The sequence below is a fragment of the Hemiscyllium ocellatum genome, chromosome 2 (assembly GCF_020745735.1).
Source record: "Hemiscyllium ocellatum isolate sHemOce1 chromosome 2, sHemOce1.pat.X.cur, whole genome shotgun sequence".
Lineage (NCBI taxonomy): Eukaryota > Metazoa > Chordata > Chondrichthyes > Orectolobiformes > Hemiscylliidae > Hemiscyllium > Hemiscyllium ocellatum.
In genome coordinates, this window is record NC_083402.1 from 20,693,257 (window position 1) to 20,708,835 (window position 15,579).

At 41.7% G+C, this 15,579-nt stretch overlaps 1 protein-coding gene across 1 annotated transcript in view; it reads right to left on the reverse strand.

Moving 5' to 3' along the window:
* The window catches only part of gpm6ab (glycoprotein M6Ab), a 237,787-nt gene extending 223,597 nt beyond the window's left edge, over positions 1-14,190 (reverse strand). Inside the window, exon 1 of the mRNA XM_060843093.1 lies at positions 13,994-14,190. Coding sequence (XP_060699076.1) covers positions 13,994-14,030 — 37 coding nt within the window. The 5' untranslated portion in view covers positions 14,031-14,190. The remainder of the gene's footprint in view (positions 1-13,993) is intronic.
* Between the last annotated feature and the right edge of the window lie 1,389 nt (positions 14,191-15,579).

Below are 15,579 nucleotides of genomic sequence, written 5' to 3' on the forward strand. Positions count from 1 at the left end.
AGAGGATAATATTGCGAGGATGATTCAGGAAAAGAGTGAAGGTAGCAGGGTGGTTGTTATGGGGGACTTTAACTTCCCAGATATTGACTGGGAGAGCTATAGCTCGAGTTCATTAGATGGGTCGGTGTTTGTACAATGTGTGCAGGAGGGTTTCCTGACACAATATGTCGACAGGCCAACAAGAGGGGAGGCTATATTGGATTTGGTTCTAGGTAATGAACCAGGCCAGGTGTTAGACTTGGAGGTAGGTTAGCACTTCGGGGACAGTGACCACAACTCGGTGACTTTTACTTTAGTGATGGAGAGGGATAATCGTGTGCCGCAGGGCAAGAGCTATAGCTGGGGGCAGGGAAATTATGATGCAGTGAGGCATGACTTAGGATGTGTGGATTGGAAAAACAGGCTTCAAGAGAAGAACACTAATGAGATGTGGGGAGTGTTCAAGGAGCAGCTACTGCGTGTCCTCGATAGGTATGTACCAGTCAGGCATGGTGTAAAGGGCCTTGTGAGGCAGCCGTGGTTTAGTAAGGAATTGGAGTCCCTTGTGAAAGGGAAGAAGGCGGCATATGTAAAGATGAGGCGTGAAGGTTCAGTAGGGGCGATTGAGAGTTATAAGGTAGCCAGGAAGGAGCTAAAGAGGGAGCTAAGAGAAGCGAGAAGGGGACATGAAAAGTCTTTAGCTGGTAGGATTAGGGAAAACCCAAAGGCTTTCTATAGGTATGTCAAGAATAAAAGGATGACTAGGGTAGGTATCGGTCCAGTCAAGGATAGTAGTGGGAAGTTGTGTGTGGAGGCGGAGTAGATTGGAGAGACATTAAATCAGTACTTTTCATCAGTATTCACTCAGGAACAGGACACTGTTGCTGATGTGAATATGGAATCACAAATAATTAGAATGGATGCCCTGGAAATATGCAGGGAAGAGGTTTTGGGAATATTGGAAAGGATGAATATAGATAAGTCTCCTGGGCCTGATGGCATTTACCCCAGGATCCTATGGGAAGCTAGGGAGGAGATAGCAGAGCCATTGGCCTGGATTTTTATGTCGTCGTTGTCAACAGGAATAGTACCAGAGGACTGGAGGATAGCGAATGTGGTCCCATTGTTCAAGAAAGGGAGTAGGGATAGCCCTAGCAACTATAGGCCAGTGAGTCTGACTTCAGTGGTGGGCAAAGTCTTAGAGAGAATGGTAAGGGATAAGATTTATGAACATCTGGGTAGGAATAACGTGATCAGGGATAGCCAGCATGGTTTTGTGAAGGGCAGGTCGTGCCTCACAAACCTTATTGAGTTCTTTGAGAAGGTGACCAAGGAAGTGGATGAGGGTAAAGCAGTAGATGTTGTGTATATGGATTTTAGTAAGGCGTTCGATAAGGTTCCCCATGGTAGGCTAATGCTAAAACTTCGGAGGTATGGCATTGAGGATACATTAGAGGTTTGGATTAGGAATTGGCTGGCTGGAAGGAGGCAGAGGGTAGTAGTTGATGGATTATGTTCATCTTGGAGCGCAGTTACTAGCGGTGTACCACAAGGATCTGTTTTGGGACCATTGCTTTTTGTTATCTTTATAAATGATCTAGAGAAAGGACTTGAAAGCTGGGTAAGCAAGTTTGCGGATGACACAAAAGTCGGTGGAGTTGTGGATAGTGAGGAAGGAAGTGGTAGGTTACAGCGGGATATAGATAAGTTGCAGAGCTGGGCGGAAATGTGGCAAATGGAATTCAATGTAGCTAAGTGCGAAGTCGTTCACTTTGGTAGGAATAACAAGATGATGGATTACTGGGCTAATGGTAGGCTACTTGGTAGTGTGGATGAGCAGAGGGATCTTGGTGTCCATGTACACAGATCTCTGAAAGTTGCCACCCAGGTAAATAGTGCTGTGAGGAAGGCATATGGTGTACTGGGCTTTATTGGCAGAGGAATTGAGTTCCGGAGTCCTGAGGTCATGTTGCAGTTGTATAAGACTCTGGTGCGGCCTCATCTGGAGTATTGTGTGCAGTTTTGGTCGCCATACTATAGGAAGGATGTGGAAGCTTTAGAACGAGTGCAGAGGAGGTTTACCAGGATGTTGCCTGGAATGGTAAGAAAATCTTATGAGGAAAGGCTGAGGCACTTGGGGCTGTTCTCATTGGAGAAGAGAAGGTTTAGGGGAGATCTGATAGAAGTGTATAAGATGATTAGGGGTTTAGATAGGGTAGATACTAAGAACCTTTTACCGCTAATGGAGTCAGGTGTTACTAGGGGACATAGCTTTAAATTAAGGGGTGGTAGGTATAGGACAGATGTTAGGGGTAGATTCTTCACACAGCGGGTTGTGAGTTCATGGAATGCCCTGCCCGTATCAGTGGTGAACTCTCCTTCTTTATGGTCATTTAAGTGGGCATTGGATAGGCATTTGGAAGTTATTGGGCTAGTATAGGTTAGGTAGGATTCGGTCGGCGCAACATCGAGGGCCGAAGGGCCTGTACTGCGCTGTATCCTTCTATATACAATTATGAAGGAAGTAGATAATAATGAAGCAGGGAGGTTGTTTCCCCTGGTTGATGAAACTAGACCTGGGGGGGGTAATCAACTAGGTAAAAACAATGACTGCAGATGCTGGAAACAAGAGTCTAGATTAGAGTGGTGCTGGAAAAGCACAGCAGTTCAGGCAGCATCCGAGGAGCAGTAAAATCGACGTTTCGGGCAAAAGCCCTTCATCAGGGGTAATCTTCTAAGGGAGCAGATTTAGGGCTGAGTTGAGGAGGAACTTCTTCAGCAAAAAGATTGCGAATCTGTGGAATTCCCTGCTCAGTGAAGGAGTTGAGGCTGCCTTGTTGACTGTTTTAAGGCAACAATAGAAAGATTTTTTGCACAGTAAAGGACTTAAGAGTTATGATGAGCAGGTTGGGAAGTGGAGTTGAGTCCATGAAAACTGAATGGCGGAGCAGGCTTGACAGATTAGATGGCCTAACTCCTGCTCCTATTTCTTCTGCTCTGATGTCCTTAGAAGGAGGCTCTATAGTACATGAACAAATACATGGTCAAAGAGATGTGTTTTAGGGGCTATTTTGAAGGAGATAGAGAGAGAGAAAAAGAAAGAAGCAGACAAATTAAGAACTAAAGAAGCTTTGGAAGAGAATTCCAGACTGTAGGCAGGTTAGATTTTGGTCAACTTGGACAACTCCATTTCTCACTTCCTTCCCACGTCCCTCTGATTCCAGAGAGACCAATAATCCACCTGACTCATCCTTCAGTATGTTTGATGAGGAAGAATCAATAACCCCCAGTGTAGAAATTTCTCCTCTCCTTAATCCCTAATGATCACTCTGTATACTTATTCTGGGCCCCCATGAGTCTTACCACCTTTTGAATTGAATCCTGCCTCATGGATTTGAATCCATGTTAGTCTGAAACAACATTGACACTGTAGAAATAACTATGATATTTCCTCTTCAACCTGTGAATATAGTTTGATGCTTGGGTATCCATTATCTTAAATCTCTGAAGAGATTTCACCAAATAATGGCTGTCTTCATCCTCATTCATTTTCCCTTGCGGTGTAGCAGTGAAATAGACTCTGAATCACAACATTATTATACCTCTGGCAGCAAAATAACTATGTACCTTAAATTCTGCTTGTTTTAAAGTTCTGCAAAGCCACTTTACAAAGTATGTCCAACAGAGAAAATCATCATATCAGCTAATGTGTTAACAACGTGGTAGGATCTTAACAGCAGATTGTGATACTACATAGAATTACACAGAAGTTTCCAGCACAGACACAGGCCATTCTGCCCAAAAGGACTATGCTGGTATTTATGCTTCATATAAGATTTCTCTTATTGTGTGACACTATTAATTTACCTCTCGATTCCTTTTTCCCCAATGTAGTTATTTAGCTGCCTCCTAAATGCTATTCATTTTAATGACTCATACAATTAAACACAACAAATAATTAACTGTAATTTGGCAGCATTGACCATATAAGCACCAATACTGTATCACAAGAAGTTTGGAAGTTTGCGTTTCAAGGGTTATCAAATATTCCCTGCCCATTTCCATCACAAATACTTTAAGAAACTTACCACTTGTTATTTTTATTGCATATAAAGCAACAGAAGTCTGAACTCTGACACTGGTAACTTAGTATTAACTGAACTATAAAAATTGAAGTAGATGCTAATGTTTCAAATCCAAACCAGGACCATAAAGTGGCTGGATATTCTTCTATTCCATCACCTAAGTAGGATAGAAAATCAGGCAGACAGAACTATCAGAATGTCCACAGCCTGACCTGGATTCGCTGTTATTTTATCCCAACAGAGAGAAGGCCACAAGAGGACCTTTTCACCAGTCTGCCTGGCAACCAAACTGATTTCCTTGCCTTCTGCTGCTGTTCATTGGGAAGCCAGTGAGAAGGATGGCGGGTTTCTCTGGGAGGACCCTGAAGCTAATACATTTGGTGGTAGGGCCTCAGTTCAATCAAAACCAAAAATTCACAGGAGCTTAACTACCACGTGAGGAGGTCCTTCCTATACAGATCAGCACAATACTGCACTTTCCTTCTCTAACACAACCTTGACGCTTATAGCGTTGTAAACTATCTTGCTGAATGAAGGTATAGAAACCTAGTGTTATGATATAGAGCACTAGACTGACAATACTTGGATTAGCCCAGAATGGCAGTAGGAACTATGAATTTTAATTTTCTATTGAAACCAAAAGTAACATAAACCCTGGTCAGATGCAAGACTTCTACTAGTCCATAAATATTATCAAAACTGTTTCATAATTTCCGCAATAAATTATGTGTTGAGTACTTTTACTTTACAACAACAGAAAGGGACAGTTCTAAAAGTCACATTTCACAATGATCATCTGTCCCTGTGTTTCCAAAAAATCCACAGGTCAATGATTCACCTTTTTGCTAAGGGTTAATTGCCTTAGAGGATGAAGAACTACAGCTTGAGCTGGAGCCTTCTGACCTCAAAAAACTCAGAAATGGGTGTGGGAATTGGCAATAGCTGAATCCACAGGACTAGAAAATTTGAATGATGTGTCAAAAACAGTTCCACACAAACCTCCCACAGGAGTGAGGATGTTAGCATTGGGTTTGCATTGTGATCCTGCATGCACTGCATGTGTGACGTCACAGACACCATTGACAGACCTAAGTGTGAAATTTGCATATCGTTCATATCCCGTGGTAGTTTGACACATCGGGTGAGTTTTGGAACTCTCTGGTTCAGGCAGTCCAGGAATTATGTTCGAAATATGTTGGAAATATGTTGAGAGTCAGGAACATTTTGACTGGTAAATGTTACATTTTTTATCAACTTATTTCAAATATCATTATTAGATGGGTTTTTACTGCAGTGATTTGTTGCTCGGTCCTGTTCTGAAAATGTAAATTGACTATTACATTGAACAGCATTAAGTATTGAGATGCACTACAGTATGTTTCTAACTGAAAAAGGTTACTACAGTACCACTGAATCTTAGTTACGGTGACCATAGCTTTCATCAATTGCTGTAAAAACCCATTGAGTTCACTTTAATTTGGAAATCAGTCATTCTTACCTGGTCTCATCTAAATGTGACCAGAGACTCACAACAACACGACTGACTCTTCACTGTCCTCTGAAATGGACCAGCAAGCCATTCAGTTCAAGGGCAATTCAGGATGAGAACAAAGGCAGAAATTGCTGATGGAAGCTTACATTCCAAGAGTGGTTTAAAAAAAGTGCTACTGTATATTCAAAACTGTGGAAAAGACAGTTTGAGGACTGGCATATTATGATTGGACGTGATTCAAATGTCCAAGGTGCTACAGCATAGATACAAAATTGGCCTGCTACTTTATCTGAGGAAAAATGCAGCCACCTGCTTCTGGAATTATTTGAGTGTCAGACCTTCTGGTGTAAGTTGAATTAAACTGAACCAGCTGTTCTTCCAGTTTCAATGGAGCCATAGCTGTAGCTAGAGCTACAGATTTAGATCTAGGTTTATTTAATATTGTCTCTTGCACCTAGGGACAGTGAAAAGTGGATAACGTCGCCCCGTTCCAGCACCATCTTTGACTGTAGAATGCATTACTGAATAAACTGTACGTATGGTAAAATACTGAATAAATTAACATTAAATTAATATTACTGTAACTGAAACAGCTTCAAAAGTTCATGTTTCCCTCCCAGTAGACTTCACCTTCTCTGTTCCTCCAGTTGCTGTCATCTGACATCAAGAGGGTCAAGTATTGTGCTTTTCTCCTGCCGCCACCAGTGCTGTCGCTTCCACCTCCACCACCTTCCAGTTGGAGACAGTCACACTGCACAAGACCTACAAGTCCTCCAATGCTGGACATCAACTGACAGGTCCTCGCTTCAAGTTGACCAACAGGACCCTGGTTTGGAGTTGACCAACGAGGTCCTGGTTTGAAGTTGATCAACAGGGCCCTGGTTTGGAGTTGACCGACTGGCTCCAAGTTGACGGACAGAGTCCTGGCTCGCCTTCCAATGCTGCCACCCTGGATGGAGCCAGGATGGAGATACATAGGACCCTGGCCTCCCACAGGAGGACATCAGGAGGAGACCCAAAGGCACGCAAAACAAAACAAAGTGTGACTGAGTTACCAAGCTGGAAATACGACAATGAAGCCCAACCCGCTGCATGAGTCCATGAGCAGCCAAGCTCAGGAACCAAACACCTGTTGTCCCTGCCACCATAATTGTTGGTTTTTACAGCTGAGTCAATTAGGTGACACAATGGCTCAGCAGTTAGGACTGCTACCTCACCATGCCAAGGATCCAGGTTTAATTTCACCCTTGGGCAACTGTCTGTGTGAAATTTGTACATTCTCCCTGTGTCTGTGTGGGTTTCTTCTCATAGTCCAAAGACGTTAGGTGGATAGGCCATGTGAAGTGCAGGATTACAGGGTCTAGATGAGATGTTCTTCCAAGTATCAATGTGGACTTGATCGGTCGGTCTGATTCCACACTGTAGGGATTACGATTTTGAATACCTAGCTGAGTTTCAGAAGCTTATGAATGAATGAGACCGTTGGGTCGTTGGATAAGGGGAAATGGTAAAGTAGTAGCAAGCTCACGCAGCTAGTGATCCAGAGGGCTATATTAATGTATTAGGGACATGAGTTCAAATCTCACTCTGGTAGCTGGTGGAATTTAAATTCAGTTAACCAAATCTGGAATGGTGACCCAAGAAACTATTACTTATTGGTTTTGTCTCTTTAGGAAATTAAATCTGCAATGTTTACTGCTATGTCCAGACTCACAGTAAAATGGTCGATACTTAACTGCCCTAGCAAGTCATTCGGGTAAAGGGTAATTAGGATGGACAGAAACTCCATGATTGGTAAGGTTAATGTTTGATTGGCAATTTTCTGAGGTTATTGAAGGATTATCTTCAGTATGGTTTCTAAATGGATGTTTGATGGCCCCATCACTATTGCATTCATCCTGAGGTCTGTTGACTGGGTGCATCACTATGCAAATACATAGGACTTGTGGAGTCATAGAGTTGAAGAGTCACAGAGATGTACAGCATGGAGACAGACCCTTTGGTCTAACTTATCCATGCCAGCTAGATATCCTAACCTAATCTAGTCCCATTTGCCAGCATTTGACCCATAATCCCTCAAAAGGCAAAAGTGAGGACTGCAGATGCTGGAGATCAGAGTCAAGATTGGAGTGGTGCTGGAAAAGCACAACGGGTCAGGCAGCATCTGAGGAGCAGGAAAATCAACGTTTCGGGCAAAAGCACTTCACTGAGAAGGAACATTCCTGATGAAGGGCGTTTGCCTAAAATGTCAATTTCCAACTCCTCGGATGCTGCCTGACCTGCTGTGTTTTTCCAGCACCACTCTAATCTTGACCTATATCCCTCTAAACCCTTCCTATTCATATACCCATCCAAATGCCTTTTAAATGCTGTAATTGTACCAGCCTCCACCACTTCCTCTGGCAGCTCATTCCACATACGCACCACCCTCTGCATGAAAAAGCTTCCCCTTAGATCCCTTTTAAATCTTTCCCCTCTCACCCTAAACCTATGCCCTCCAGCTCTGGACTCGCCTAACCCAAAACAAAGACCTTCTCTATTTACCCTATCCATGCCACTCATGATTTTATAAACCTCTATCGGGTCACCCGAGGGCCCATGTGCAATTTGATAAGGCCCAGGGACAAGAGGGGGAAAATGAACAGGGGTTAGGAGTTAGGAAAGGTCTTGGCAAATGTAAGGCAGTCACGGTGGGTTATGTGTTCTATGCCAGAGCATGGACTGGTTATGAGGTTGAGGAGGTGAGAGTTGGGACAATCTCCAGAGAACAGTACCAAGCTTTGGATGCTCTGGCATCTACCAGTGCTGACAGTGGCTCAGACCTGGTATGAAGTGAGCAGACCTGGAGCATTCCAGGTCAGATTTGGTTGGAATGAAAATCTGACAGTTTTGAGAAGAGGTGACCAGTCCAGTCCGCAGAAGTCATGAACTGGCTTAAGTTGTAATTCTTGAACACACCTCAAATCTTTAGTCCTTTGGTTCAAAAACAGTGCTCTGACAGTAGCAAATAAGCAACATGAGTATAGGAGAATGATATCCTTTCCCTTTCTGTGAGAGGCCTCTAATAGCATTCTGGATATCCACCTCTTGCTAAAATTGATAGCTCAGTGATTTGAGACAGCATAGCCACAAACTTATATTCTACTATATAATGCTATGATCTGGACACATCAAATATTTTCTTTATCGCTCTGACAGGGGAGGTGATGGCCTCAGGGCAGTATCACTGAACTGTTAATCCGGAGGCCCAGGTAAAGTTCTGGAGACCCAGGTTCGAATTCCACCACAGCATGATGGAATTTGAATTCATTAAAAATCTGGAAGGAAAAAGTCCAATGATGACCATGAAGCCATTGTCAGGGATAAAACCGAGAGTCAACACGTTGTTGTAGGTCTGCCGTTACATGTAGGCCTGACCAGGTAAGGATGGTAGATTTCATTCTCCAAAGGATATTAGTGAAACAATTACCATTCATGCTCACTGGCCTACATTGTCTTCTGATTCTAAGTTGAACATCTTTGTTTCCAAATTCTGGAATGACCTAATGCCTTCTTCATTCTGTGACCTCCTCCAGCCTCACAAATGTGAAAGCTATCTGCATTTCTCTAATTATGACCTCTCTGCTGTCCATTACTCATCTTTGGCCAAAGTCAGGGAAAGCCATGGCCTCGATACCAAATTCTCTGCATCTCTTCCTCCTTGAAGGCAGTCCAAGGTTTAGATTAGATTACTTACAGTGTGGAAACAGGCCCTTCGGCCCAACAAGTCCACACCGACCCACCGAAGTGCAACCCACCCAGACCCATTCCCTCACATTTACCCCTTCACCTAACACTACGGGCAATTTAGCATGGCCAATTCACCTAACCTGCACATTTTTGGACTGTGGGAGGAAACTGGAGCACCCAGAGGAAACCCACACAGACACGGGAGAATGTGCAAACTCCACACAGTCAGTCGCCTGAGGTGGGAATTGAACCCGGATCTCTGGCACTGTGAGGGAGCAGTGCTAACCACTGTGCCACCGTGCTGCCCATATTGTAGTCGTCAATTGTAAGATTTCCTTATGTGGCCGAGTAACAAATGGTGTTTGATAATGCTCCTATGAAGTGCCCTGAAACAGTTTTTCTATGTTAAATCACTACGTAGTTGCAAGTTGTTGTTTATGGAGACTATCTTATTTTCATTTATTGTGAATCGGCTCAGTACAGTTTAACTTCCAATTAAGAGCAAAGTTATCCATGCCCAGATTCGTGATTGATGTCTACAATCTGCATAGCAGATATGGCACAGCGTCTGACATTCACTTCCTCCTGTTGGCAACTGCCTGCCCTGTGCTTGACACCTTCTCCTCGTGACATACAGCACTGAGCTAGCACTTCAGATTCTGAGAATTCTTGGTGTGAACTCCTACTTTACCACATTATAGTGCAGTGGTTTCAACACCAACATGTTCTCCTGTTTAGTTCTTTTTTTTTAACTATAGCATATAGTTTGAATACTACACAAGTTCCTTATAATTTACTGAGGGATCATATGAACTCAGAATCTTACTCTTGTATAATAAATATTCACCATAATAGAGGCCAAAACATGTCCCAATAAAAATGAATGGATGAGTATGAGTTCTCATGCATTCACTAGGCAGACTGGTCTCCCTCAGTGCCAGATTGATGTTACTTTTCATATCAATTCTTTGAAGTGAATGAAGGGAAGTACAATTCTAATGAAAAGGAAGAATGTCTGGGCTTGAATTTCAAAGGGAAAAACTCCCATAAACATCCCACAATTATTATGGTTGCATCACGCTCTATTTTCAAGAGGTTTCCTTGTAATGACTGGAACTAATTGACTCATACAAGGTAAAGATTTCAAGGGGTGTGGCCAAAGGCTGAGATCCCCTACTCTGGGCTTTGCTGTCTGTTTGCTTCAGTCAGAAACAGTTGAAGCTGATTATGAGTTGAGTTGTGCTTCTAAAAGGGCAAAAGTGGATCCCAGCAGAAGAAGCAAGGATAAAGTCCTTTTGGGACTCATGGATGACAGTGCGTAGGCTGGAGCGAAGACAAAAAGACAGTTGGAGGCAACCTTTCTTTCCCGACTCACGCTTAGATTGGCTTGGAAGTTTCCAGCTATCAAGAGCATCATGGGCACTGGACTTGCAGCTAAATTAGTATTTGCATCTCCCTATCTGAGATATCACCTTTCTGACCCTGAGAATTGCAATCAACACCATAAGTTTTTTTATCGATCCATTGCAATTTATTCACCAAGAAAAGGAATTGAGCATGCAATGAATTCATGAAAAGCAATATATAAATGAATTGGAGGTGCCATGTTGGATTGGGGTGTACCAAGTTAAAAATCACACAACACCAGATTATAAACCTAGTGTGCTTCCAATTAAACCTGTTGGACTATAACCTGGTGTTTTGTGATTTTTAACTTTATATAAATGAAAGTACTTTCATCCTTTGGTTTTCCCTTGTCTGGTCAAAGCCATCTTTCCTTTCTCACTTTGTGTTTGTATCTTTACCTTTGTTTTCAGCAGAAGTCCCATTATGTTATGTTGGCTGTTAAATAGTTCTCCCTGCTCTTTCCCCTTTATCTCAGCGATTCCTTTCTCCTTCCGGTATCTCTGTGTATCACTTTCATACTCACTGTTATTTATTGTTGAATCTGTTTCCATCTCCCTTCAGCTGGAGCATTCAGTTCTAGAATAGGGCTTCTTTTCTTAGCACATTATTCTCCTCATTTCATTGGACTAAAATGAATTGATCTTCAGCAAACTTAATTTGGTAAAATTCTTCTACTCTTGCACTCATACTTACCCAATACGTAATGTTCTTCCTCTGATTCAGAGGCTAGAAGCTTCCATCAGTGTCACCCAGCAACTAGAAGGTACAATGGTCTCAGTCCAGTGACGGCTATCCCTCAGCTTCTTCCCTTCCCCCTGCACTGAGACTCCTTGCGTCTGTCCAGTTCTTCTCCCAAGACAACATAGTTGTAGATTCATAGTGTTGTACAGCATGGAAACAGATCCTTCAGTCCAACTCATCCATGCCAACCAGATATCCTAAATTAATCCCATTTGTCAACATTTGGTCCATATTCCTCTAAACTCATCCTATTCATATACCCATCCAGGTGCTTTTTAAGTGTTGTAATTGTACCAGCCTCCACCACTTCTTCTTACAGCTCATTCCATACACGCACCACCCTCTGCATGACAAATTTTCCCCTTAGGCCCCCTTTTATATCTTTTCCCTCTCACCTAAACCTATGCCCACTAGTTCTGGACTCCCCTACCTTGGGGAAAAAAACCTTGGCTATTCACCCTAGCCATGTACCTAATGATTTTTTAAACCTCAAAAGGGTCACCCCTCAGCCAATGATATTCCAGGGAAAACAGCCCCATCTGATTCACTGTATATCCTCTCACTGTAGCTCAAACCCTCCAACCCTGGCAACATACTTGTAGACTTCTTGAAAAAAGTGTAATAGGGTAGGAAGGCGCAGGGTTCAAATCTCTGTTCCCCATTATTGTACTTTTCTGAATGAAAAACTTTCATGTTGAGGTTTGGTGAAAATTGCTGCTCGTTTGAGGGAAAAAAAACACCTGCTAAGTTCAGCGGCATAATGTTTAGAGAATACTCAAATCGCTCTCTAGGATTGCAGTAAATGAGACTATAATATCCAGTTAAGTCTACCAAACATTTGAGCAGCTGTTATAATGGACTTAAAGCAGAGTGATCTGAAGACAACATTATTGAGAATGACCCAATAATACAAACAGCTGCTCTGCTTGTGTACCTATGATTCAGGTTGATCGCCTATAGAAAATTATTTTTCAATATCTAAAGCCTTTTTCCTTTTTGATTTCTAAAGTGAAAAAAACTTGGCACAGAACATCCCCGAACGTTGATGGATTGAAACTCTTGTGGGAACCCCTTATTGCAAATGGCTCTCGGGTTCGAAATTCAGTTTGGTGACTGTCATCCCTCAGCTCTTGTAATGTTCTTCCTTTTTACCCTAGGTTTTGTTCTAAAAGTTGAATATAAGCAATAAAGCAGAATATTTCTGCTGTTAAATCACACAATGTATGGGATGAACTCACTTGGGGCATGCATGTTAAGATGACAGCTGCTTTTTCTTAAATTTACTGTTGATAAAGAGCAGTAACATAAGTCAAGATAATAAATGTGTTTCCACCAAGTCTATTTCTTTTCCCCATGGCTCACTTCTAATGAGTGAGCACAGCAGTTCATGGAGGCACTAGCCTAAATGATTTATCAAAAGATTCAATTGCATCATAAAATTCAGCATCACATTAAGCAAAACATGGGTGTATACATTTTAAGTAGAGTGATTCCAACATTTATTACCCCATATTATTAGCTATCATGAGCCAAAATGGCAGCTATGTATTTGTTGCTATCATATTCTTCCCTTGTGTAATTCTCCTCTTCTTATGCATCAAAAAAGACCTTACACTGAACACAGGACAGAGTACAGCCAGTCTTTCACCCCAAGGCAAATGAGCAATTAGGAAGACAGAAGTTGGATGCCAAATTTAGACTAAAGACCTCATATCTGGAGCACAGAGCAAGAGAGAAAGAAACAACAGCCAGACCATTAATTGACGGCCAGCATTCACTAGTATGAAGGGGCTGGTGACGGTAACCCAGAATAAAGCTCCTGAGCTGGACATTCATTAAACAACAAACATTCCTTTGCCAAATGCTTTTGTTTCTTCTCAAGAGCCCCAGCATTTTCACATTTTTTTTGTTTTTCTAAACAAATCACATCTTCAAATTGGAGACAGAAATCTGTCCAGAAAAATGTAATCACTGGGAGAAAATAAATGATATGGAAAAGGTGATGTAGAGATTTAGAGAAAATGTTTTTCTAACAGGGTAATTTGAAATATGTATACAGGTATATGACTACTCCTGTCTACAATTTATCTCTTTGTAAATTCACTTTACTGATCTAAAAAATAGGAAAATAGAAATTCTTTTTCATTTGAATTTAGACACTCATGATGTGCTAAGATAGTCATAAGAAAGCATGAATTAGATTACAGCTAACAAAGACAGTTCAAATACAATCCACCCAGCGCAAATATTTCAAGCATTTTAAAATCAGAATTCTTACAACCATAAATCTGCATAATAAAGAGACACAAACATACACACACGTACATACACATATGTAGGAACATACATGCATGCACACACATACACATCCGCACATGTGATACAAATGCACACAATTCACAGACATTTAAGCAGTTTGTGAAAGAAACAGAGAACAGACTAACTCACAGCTTCCAACTAATAACACATTTAGCTTACAAATTTACCATGCATCTTAGCCAGATAAGAGGAACAGGAAAACAAAAATCATGCTTTTTGAAGTGTTTGTTTTAATCAATACCTTTCTGTGTTTGCCCTTCTTCCATATTCTCTTCCATTGCTGTCTGCTGTCAGTCCGAGATGCTGCACAGAATTAAACAAAAGCTTCAATTAGGAGCTTAGGAAGCGAGAGAGAGAAAAAAAATTTCCTCTGGATCTTCCTTGTATCTGTGGCTTGGGCAAGTCCTCAGAGCTTGGCTCCTACTCTCTCTCACTCCCCTCCTTTGCCTCGAGATTGCTTGTCAAGTGTAATTTCATTCAAATTACTCTTCCGTGAAGATTATCAATTTTTCTCCTGAATACTGCCCATTGTGTACCACTGTAAGCATATATTGAGATGACTGAGCTTGCTGAATACAGACACAACTTTGAATTGTGCTTTCCTCTTCAGAATGATTTCAACAAATTGTGTTTTGTGCAGAATTTTGGTGACTTAGACGATGAGGAGGCTTTTTAGCATGGAGCATTTCTGGAAGGGGTGTGCCATTAACATGAGAAAAGACCACCAACCCATCTCCCCCTCTTTCCACAGTGGGAAAGCCCGATTGCCTGTGGGCTTTTGTGCTGATCATTCTTACCCAGAGAAATATAGGGATTGTGTGCGTGTGTATGTTTATGTATGTGTGTGTGCCTGTTTTTCTACAAAAAGAAAGGAACGCAAACTTGTAAAAGGAAAGTGTTTAGCTTGATCTGTTTGAAATTTGATAGCCATTGCTGGTGTCAAGTAATCCAGATCTCCATTGACAAGCTTATAAACCTCTCTAAATTGAACATCATTAGTCTGTCGACACCATTACTGAATTTGAATAACTATTGCCTATTGCCAGTCAGGTTGCAGAGATAACTCCATGTGCTTGGAGCATCTGTTAAAAATGCACATAAGCTGCTTTTCCTTGCTGATTAGAACATTCTAATGGTACCTTGTAACACCAAAACTGGGTACATACATTACACCTCGATTAAATAACCACCTGCATATAGGTAGCATTTTACCCCACAACAGCAAATGAATTCTGCTACATATCTGCGGGTTGTTTTGGAAAAATATAATGCAAATTTCACCACAGGGTGCCCAGTCATTTGGGGAGCATTCTGTAGTGTGCATTCAAATGCAAATGACAGGGTATAATTTGGAAATAGATTCGCAATTTTACACTTTCGCCCAGAGTAATGGTGAGATGATAGATTGCGAATAAAATCAGTACCTTTGAGTCGAAAGAATGATCATTTTGTTTCTGTGCAATGACGTCAATGCTGCAGAGGGTGTGGGTTTCAAACACTCCTTATATAATCAGTATTACAAGGTTAAAAATAATACACGCAAAGGGTGGCCATCTGAAGAATTTGTTTGTTAGTAAGGGAGAGCCACAGTTAATTATTTCAAATGTTTTCATGGTGGTATCCCTTTACAAATGTTGATACCCATAGTAGCACATATCCTTATCCCCACTACATTCTCAAAAATGTTTAATGTCGGCCACATGTAAGTGAAGGTTGTGCTGTAGGAAATACAGCTCTATGTGTGTGCAGTATCTAAACCTAAATGGTAACTCATCAACAGTCATGTGATACCACAACAACCAGTGGTAGAAGATCTGATGGTTGTAG